We start from the raw sequence: 9,109 nt of genomic DNA, 5'->3' as shown, positions 1-9,109 counted from the left end.
TTATAAACTGTAAATTGTTTTTAACATCTAAAATTTCTGTAAAAATTGCCAACATTACTAAACAGACATAACTTATTGTGAGAAGTTATTGAAGTCACAGTTGAATTTAAAATAGACCGATAGATAGACTGGCCATCTGGTAGACCGACGCCCACTTATAACCCGGGCCAGGGCTGTCATAACCAAAAAAGAGCATTACAAATAGCTTTTATCAACTGCAAAAGCCCGTTGGTTGCTTTTCTCGAAAAACAGCGTGCTAATCCAATGACATTTCTCAACCCGCCCTCTCTTTTGAGTAAGGTTATCAAATTTTGCTATTTGAGCTGACCAGAGTTGGAGAGAAGTGAGTTTAAACAGATAAACCTCAAAAGTGCAAGGGGCCACAGAAAAAATGCTTAAAGGCCTCCATGGGAGTGCAACTTTGCTATTAATTGCCACCACAAGTTTGACTGCGGCAGGGCAGGAGAATGAAGGAGATTTAACCGTTCACCCAGAAAAAGGATGAGAGACACATGACCCAGAGACGGACTGAAGAAAATGTTACATTAATAACTGCAAGCTAGCACACAGTCACAAAGACACTGAAACGTCTTTGTGAAATAAGAAAGAAAATCTCAACACTGCATATATCAAATATTGTCAAGTAAAAAAGGAAACATTCATTCAAAGTCAAATGTAGGTTGCAATAAAATAAACAATCCTAAGTTCACCCATCCTTTTTTGTCAGTGAGTAGCTTATCCTAGACTTAGGGCCAAATGCAGGGGTGTCCAACTCTTTTTCATTTTTCATCTCTCCATTCCATGAGTACTTATTAAAATTAAATAATATTGTATAACTTTTCACATTGATTGCAATTTTTCTGTAGATAGAAACTGCTTTAATTTGAAAGATAAAATATTTTTAAGCACACATTTGTTATTTTAAATGATATATTTATTGTCCTTCTAGTGTCTAGAGGAGGACTACTTGAATATAAATCTTGAAAGTCCACAGACACTTTTCAAATAGTCAAAAATTCATTTATTATAACTGGTCAAAACACAAGCTGGAAACTCCAGTTTCTTTTTATGCAAAACAATAAACATATGGAACTCCTCTCTGTACAGCGTCTCATAATTATTCATCAGACCATTATGGTACTGCTATAACGGTCTGCAAACTTTAGAACCCTGTTAGAGGAGTGGATGGCTCCACATGACTCCTAACAGCATATAGACAGAACTTTTTGTTTTATAAGTCTACAGGTGTCATTATTTCATCAACCTTTTCAACATTTGTGCACCACACAGTGAAGGCAAAGAATTGAAAGCCTTTCAGTGACTAGTCTGCAGGAAAAGAAAGAAAAACAAAATGGTTCCCTTTGTGACTTTTCCCACTTTTTTGAGAGCTCCAATAATAACATAGGTTTCGTGGGACATTCATAGACACAATCAGTTGCTGCTCACAATGACATCCAAATAATCCCAGTGCTTATTCCATGGTAACCAAACAGAGCTTTAAACAGAAGGACGGAGATTCAAGACAAAAGTCTAACAGAGTAGATTTGGCTTAAAAACTTTGATTTTACATGTAGACTATATGATTGTACTTGTGTTTACTTGAACAAAGTGTTTGTTTATTGTTGCAGTGCAAAGAGAGAATGCGTCCAGTAAAAGCTGCCCTGAAGCAGTTGGACAGACCAGAGAAAGGACTGTCAGAGCGCGAGCAGCTGGAGCACACCAGACAATGCCTCATAAAGATTGGGGACCACATCACTCAGTGTTTGAAGGAATATTCGAATCCTGATCAGATCAAGCAATGGAGAAAGTTAGTTTTTACATTGCATCTGTTGATTGATAGCATGTTACAGATTCTGACCAAAGTGGTTAAAGTCATTGCACCACATGACATTCATTTTGTTTTACAGGAACCTGTGGATATTTGTCTCTAAATTCACAGAGTTTGATGCAAGAAAACTACACAAACTCTATAAGCACGCAATCAAGAAGAGACAAGAAAATGCCCAAGTATGTAAAATCATTGAATTAAACCTTATTCTTCTCCTCTTAACATTAAATGCTAAAGGAAAAGGTAATATGATCTCTCTTATTAAAAATGTTTCACCAGTCATCCAAACGACCTGTTTTGGTCTGAACATGGTTGGAAGTAACAAACTTAATTGCACAGACATGTTCTGTGGAGGTTTTTAAAGCAAATTCACTCAGTCCTGTCTGTTTTGAATCCTATTGTCTTGTTTCAATGGTTTATTTGCATAGTTTTATTTTGTTTTTTATCTCCTTGTAAATGTGCAGTGCTTTGTTTGAAAGCCGTTTGTAAATACTTATCATTAGGCCCGAGCAGCAAAAGCGCTGCAAAGGCCTATTGTAATTGCTCCGTTTCTTATTATGCTTCTGTCAAATGAATTGGCTTTTTGGAGGCTTTGGCATGTTCAAAACTTCCAGTGGAATCGCAAGTGTGTGTGACCAAAGTGTTCTACAGTGCCCCCTAACGTGAAATAGGGTGAGAAGCTCGGTCATCTGGGAGGGACTCAGAGTAGAGCCGCTGCTCCTCCACGTTGAGAGGAGCCAGTTGAGGCTCGGGCATCTGGTCAGGATGCCTCCTGGACGCCTCCCTGGTGAGGTGTTCCGGGCACGTCCCACCGGGAGGAGGCCCCGGGGAAGACCCAGGACACGCTGGAGGGACTATGTCTCTCGGCTGGCCTGGGAACGCCTTGGAGTTCCCCCAGAGGAGCTGGAAGAAGAGGCTGGGGAGAGGGAAGTCTGGGCCTCCCTTCTGAAGCTGCTGCCCCCACGACCCGACACCGGATAAGCGGCAGAAAATGGATGGATGGATGGATGCCCCTTAGAATATTTTTAAAAAATTAGACCCAAGCCATGCTTTGACCGACAATTATGAAACTTGGTATACATGTATATCTTATCAGGAGCTACAAAAAAGTCTCTTGGAGCTATTGGTCCAAGCCCAACAGGAAGTCAGCAATTTTGGATCATAACCGCCACCTCGTCTTTTTTTGACGTCATATCTGATCGAACTCGTCCTACAGCTTTTGAGACACAGATTTCAGAATCAATCAGCACTCTCTTGAGGCATTGGAGGTCAAAAGTTATCCTCGGATTTTTTTGTACATTAAAGCATGTGGGTGTGGCTAAGTGTCAAAATCTAACTTTGCCATGAAACATCAAGGTGCAATAACTTCTACATGCAAGGTCACAGCTGCATCAGACTTTCTATGTCATTACAAACTAGCCATCATCACATTTACATGGCCAATTGGTAACATCACCTAACCCCCACCCTCTTCCAACAGGAAGTCACCTGTTTTTTTTCTGCTGTTTTTTTCACTTGGCATAGGTTTAAACCTGTGCCAAGTGACATGCAATGACATGATCAATTCTGTCAACGTTTGCTGCTGGCTGAACCATATGGGCATTACTAAATGGCAAATATCAATTCCTCAGTGTATACATACGGTTGTCTCTAAATCAAATGCATCATCTAATTTGGACCAAACTTTAAATTACTAATTTTTGTGAACCTCTAAATTGCCCAATAGCATTAAATTGCAATTTGACTCCACTGCGCCCCCTAGGTTATTCCATCAGCTACATCTCCTCACTACATCAACTGATGTGCACCAGATTTTTTGTGCATCGTCAGGAAGCACTGCTGAACACATTGATGTGTATTGCCTAGCGGACGGGTGCAGGAACAGTGCAAGACCGTTGATGGTGGTGAGCGGATGACGTTGCTGGAGCTCCTGCGGTTGCCGTGAGGCCGGAGCGGCACTAAGTAGCGAGGGCCGTTTGAGGCTGCTTGCAGCTTTAATTATATTATCATTTTTCTTATATTATCATTATTATTATATATTGAATTCAGAGCAATGATACTATTAAGTCAATGCTGTACAGCAGGTGTTATAAACATGAAATCTGAGGCCGCCTCCTCTGTTTAGTTTTTGTTTTGATGGTTTCTCTCACTCATCTCACAAGTTCCTTCCCTGTCAAAAATGTGCACAATGCTGTCGCCAATCGAGTGTTCTTTGTCTTTAAGAAGTATGTTACTTCCAGCCATTTTCAGAACTTGAAGAAGACTTTTGGATGCAAGGTAAATCATGTTAAAGGAACAAGACAAGTATCCCAATGTCCTAAGTATTTATTGTCATGTCCTAGATAACTGAGAATCTATGCCAGCGTATTCTAATTTTAATAGAATATGACTATTGTGTCTTTAGACTGTGGAGCAGAACACTAGAACTGTAAACACTCAAGGCTATAAGCATGCAGGTAAGTGTCTTCTGAACGTATAATAAAATCAAGAAGCCACCGTTCATTAATTTTGGATATGTTTTTTGTGCATAGAAGTTGAAAGACTGAAGGACAGTTCCCACCAAGATGACAGCAGCAGAGATAGCTACTGCTCAGACAGACATCAGCCTTCGGGTAGATACTCTGAAAGCAGCAGCAATAAAGACAGACACGGCTCTGAGTACCACAAGAAGACCAGTGTGGTAGACTCCAGGAAAAGACCGTACTCTTCTTTCAGCAATGGGAAAGACCACAGAGACCACTATAAGGCAGACAGCCGAGACAGACAGGACAGGTGAGCATGAACATTCACACAAGGAGACACTTCTTATCTTTCTGAACTTAAAAGTAGAAGTAGAATAACAAACTGACCTTTATTTGCCTTTTTATATATATATCGGCAATTGCCCTTGCCTGACTATTGCTAAATAGGTATATCTTGGGGCAGCCGCTCTGTTTACACAGTGATGGTCTGTCACAGGGCTATATTTAGGCCCTGGAGGACAGTGATTATTCTGTACATGTACAAGTGTTTTCTAACTTCTGGAAAACATAACTAGTTCTGGAAATGGTAAGATTTATTTTTTTAATGGTTTTCAAGCATTTCTAACAAAGTGGATGGATCCAAGAGACATAGCCGAGTGTGGGGATGAGTAGCCGTGATCTGGACAAAATAAACACTTTTCTCAACTTATCTGTAGATAAGTTATATTTATCAAATGTTCAGACTCCTCATGTGACTTTTTTTTTTTTTTCAAAACAGCTACTAATAATAAATTTAGTAATTCTTTTTCTGCGAGAGTCTTAGATAGGTCAACGTTCTAAGATTGTCGTAAGGGGAAAATAGGGGCAAAAAATCCTGTAGTGTGAACTATATTGCAATAGGTAGTTGGATGTGCCCGTCTTTTCAATTTAAATGTAGTGATTACTGAAGGGCATCATAGTATACAGACTTAATAATATACACTCTTTTGGTTGAATGCAGTATTTATTTCCACTTTCGCTTTATGTTGTTTAGTTTTTTACTCAAGTATGTTTTTTTTGTTAATGGAGACAGAGAATCCTTTTTGTTTTTGGTTGTTTTGTTTATTTAGTTTATTAGTTCCAGTATTATGTGTTCTTTTAAAATAAAGTGCATCTATCTATAGCAGGAAATGGCATGCATTATTAGTCATTTCCATGAAATGAGTGTCAAAAGGTCTTGAAACAATATTATCGTTTATCACAATAATTTTTTAGACAATTAATCGCTCAGCAAGATTTGTTATCGTGACAGACCTACTCATGGAGCCATGTTTCCCTCAGCCAATGGGCTGAGAGAAACATGGCTCCATTTTGTAACAATTCAAAAGCTACGTAGCTTTTATTGCTTCGCAAAAAAATTAATCAGCACAGAAACTCCAAAGCACACAAAGAAGCAATTATATATATATATATATATATATACACACACTTTTGTCACAGTACCCCCAAGGATTTAAAACTACTTTCACCCATGGGAAGTAGTCGTGCTGTCTTCTTCCTCCTGCTACAATGCTCCCTGACGGCGATTTTAATTGAATTTTAGCTACTTCCATTTTGCTTTTGACAGGTGGGAATAAATTTCCACCTACTAAAACAGCTTGAACTACCATCAAATCAATATTTGTGATCATAAAAGCATGTGGTCAGTTTATACACCTCGCTTAGCATTTGTTTTTAAAACAATTTAGTTTGTAAATGTTAACTAATTGAGAAATCAGTCACATATGCATCTGTCTTTAGTCATCAGCTTTTTTTACTATTATTTGCTCCAGGTTTACCCAACTGATTCTGATGTGTTTCAGGTATTATAACGACAATAAACATAGGAAACTGGAGGAATTCCGCCCCAACAGAGACCATCGGCAGGAGGTGAAGGAGCTTTCTCATTCAGACTACCGTTCTTCCTACCGCTACCATTCAGACTGGCAAACAGATCAGAGAGCGTCAGCAAGTGGAACACGTTCTCCTCGAGATGAACGCTCACCTTGTGAGTCTCACTCACCATTTGACTACTCATCAGACCACAAGAGTACGCCTGAGCAGAACTGGAGCAGCCGTAAGACATAACAGGAGCTGCTTGGTTCTACAGCAACAGTCCTAAACTCGGCAACCCAGTAAATGCCTTATGCTGATTAGGGTTCCCTGCCATGAAGCTGTTTGAAGCACTCTGTTTCAGTCTCTTCATTTCATTATCTCGGTAACAGTGACAGGGTCCTCAACCTGTGAACCCTGTCAGAAAAAGAAAACAGGAAGGACTTGTTGCTCCATTAGACTCTACGGCTCTCAACAAAATGTTACTATCCTCAAGCTTGAAGTGGACATAATTGACCCTTTATGCTGCCTCCAATTCCTCCCAGCAAATGACACTGGATCTTATTTTTGACTTCCCTCAGTGCTTGTCTTTGTATTCAGACTTAATGTGATCATGTTCCTTATTTAAGAGTTAAGACAGTAAGATGTCACTTCTCACGTGAACCGTGACACATAGTGATGTAGAACTGTCTGGTTTAATCCAGTATGGACTCAGGCTCAACACCTGCAGTACCTCATTTACATTTTTTTTTCAGTTTTTCCCACCAGCAACTTTGTAAATTGTTTAATAAGATAAATAGAAAAATGCAACCTGGATTTTTTTACATAAAATAATGCTTTTGTACATATTTTTTTATGTTTACTTCTGTAAAATAGTGAATCAGTGAACTGTTTCCTCAGGCTTATTATTATGACTCCACATTTCTCTTAACTCAGGCTTTTTTCATCATTCGATCAGTGAGTTTTTTTGTCAGTAATAATCAGAATGTATTTGTAATGGGGATGCTCACTTTATTCACTACTGCAAAGTTCTTTAGTGTAGTGAAATGAAAAGTGGAAGCTGATCTCCATCACATTTTTATGGTGTAGTTTCAGCAAAAGCCCCTGTAAGAATTAAAATCAACTTGATTTTTATTTTTTACTTTTCAATTTATTTTCCATGTAGGCAATAATATTGTCAATGTGTCTATGCAGCCAAGTATATTTGTTGTGAATCACCTAACTGAATGAAGTCACTGTTAAGGTTTAAACTTGTATAAATTTCCTATATATTTCCAAAGGAATTTACACTGAAAGTGCATGCGTTTTTATGGGCTGTTTTTATATAGTTGTTTATAAAATCATTAAAATATGTCACTGTATTCACATGCAAACTTTTTTTCTAACAAACTGCTGTTTAACTCTTATTCTGTTTTGACTCATTGTAGGTTTAGTCAGTGACATCAGCCATCAGAGACATGTAACAGTAGTTTCAGGACACTTTAATCACTTGTGATTTCCATAATACAATGGAAGATTAATGACCTTTGTCATCTAAATTTACCTCAAGTCCAGCATGTTCAGTTTGTCAGTCAGCTACTTTGGATGGCATTAAATTGGCTTCTGGTAATAAGTAAAGAACCTTGGTGTTTTTCTAGAGCAGGACATGTCATTTACATCCCATATTTTTTAATCTCTGGAAAATTGCCAAAATTAGAAATATCCTACCTAAGAGTGCAGCTGGGGAAACCAGTTTATGCATTTGTTACTTCGACGGTAGACCAAATGTAATTCCTTACTATTAGAAAGTCTAAAAATCCAGGTAAAAGTCTTCCACTTATCTAAAATGCTGCAGCAAGAGTTGAAAAGAATGATAATTTTCTTATTTTAGTTTCTATTCACTAGTTTCCTGTGGAATTCAGAACAAAATTTAAAATAAATGGATAATAAATTCCAATTTATTATCAAGCTCTAACATATATCAGAAACTATTCTATGAGCAAGCTTCCTTTTGCCATGGTAAATATCTCAAGATGTATTTTATAATTCATGTAATGCCCTTGTCAGCCAATTTTACTTGAAAGCAAGCATGCTCAATCTAATTAACAACCACTTTGGTTTCACTACCGTAATGAGACTGAGCATGCACTATCAGGTAAAACTTTGATTATTAATCCAAAATGTTCAAAACTCTGGAATAAGTTTAGGTTTCAATCTGCCCCATTTAAAACAAAATACACAAAACTTGAACTTCAAGAAAAAATCAAGTTGGCACTGGAATAACACAAGTTCAGTGCAATATTCATGCAGTTTTGGTTCTTTTCAATTCACTTGGCCAATGTTGACATGATTCTGTGCTGCCCAAAACTGCTATCACCACTTACATCTCAAAATATTAGAATATCATGAAGTTTCATATTTTGTCACTTGAAAGTTAAACTTAACTCTATATAAGTTCAAGTTTATATAGATTCATTACAAATGGATTAAAATATTTCAAACCTATTGGTTTTGGTTTGCAGAGTAAAAACCCCAAATTCAGTTTTTAAGAACAATAGATAATGATGTCAGACTTCTGAAAGCTATGCCTTTGGTATTTGGTTTGGACTCCTTTTGTATGAATTACTGCATCATTGTGGCATGTCATAGAGGTCAGCCCTGAAGGCCTCTTCTGAGTTTTCCAGGAAGCTTTTACATTCAGGTCATCTGCACTGCTGGTTCTGGTGTCTATGGTAAATGGACTGAACTCATATAGCATTTTTTCCAATAATTTTTGACCACTCAAAGCGCTTTACAGTAGAGTCACATTCATCCATTCACACTCACAAATGTTCACACATTCATACACCGATACACAGATTGGGATTAGGTCCCTTGCCCAAGGGCACATTGCCATGAGGCGGGAGAAAGCTGGAATCGAACCTACAACCTTCTAATCACAAGACAACTACTCTTCCCACAGTCGCCTCCTGAGTAGCCACCGCCTGAG

The 9,109-nt window shown here is 38.1% G+C and overlaps 1 protein-coding gene across 1 annotated transcript in view; it reads left to right on the top strand.

Annotated features, from left to right (window-relative positions):
- LOC106936264 (chromodomain-helicase-DNA-binding protein 1-like) overlaps nucleotides 1-7,766 on the top strand; it is a 61,050-nt gene extending 53,284 nt beyond the window's left edge. Inside the window, exons 14-18 of the mRNA XM_015017142.1 lie at nucleotides 1,629-1,807; nucleotides 1,908-2,007; nucleotides 4,233-4,284; nucleotides 4,360-4,600; nucleotides 6,132-7,766. Of these exons, the coding sequence (XP_014872628.1) occupies nucleotides 1,629-1,807; nucleotides 1,908-2,007; nucleotides 4,233-4,284; nucleotides 4,360-4,600; nucleotides 6,132-6,396 (837 nt within the window). The 3' untranslated portion in view covers nucleotides 6,397-7,766. The remainder of the gene's footprint in view (nucleotides 1-1,628; nucleotides 1,808-1,907; nucleotides 2,008-4,232; nucleotides 4,285-4,359; nucleotides 4,601-6,131) is intronic.
- The last annotated feature ends 1,343 nt before the right edge of the window (nucleotides 7,767-9,109 follow it).

This window comes from Poecilia latipinna, unplaced genomic scaffold (assembly GCF_001443285.1).
Source record: "Poecilia latipinna isolate Pla-1442-1.1 unplaced genomic scaffold, P_latipinna-1.0 Scaffold2107, whole genome shotgun sequence".
In the NCBI taxonomy this organism is placed as follows: domain Eukaryota; kingdom Metazoa; phylum Chordata; class Actinopteri; order Cyprinodontiformes; family Poeciliidae; genus Poecilia; species Poecilia latipinna.
This window is presented reverse-complemented; position numbering and strand designations above follow the sequence as displayed.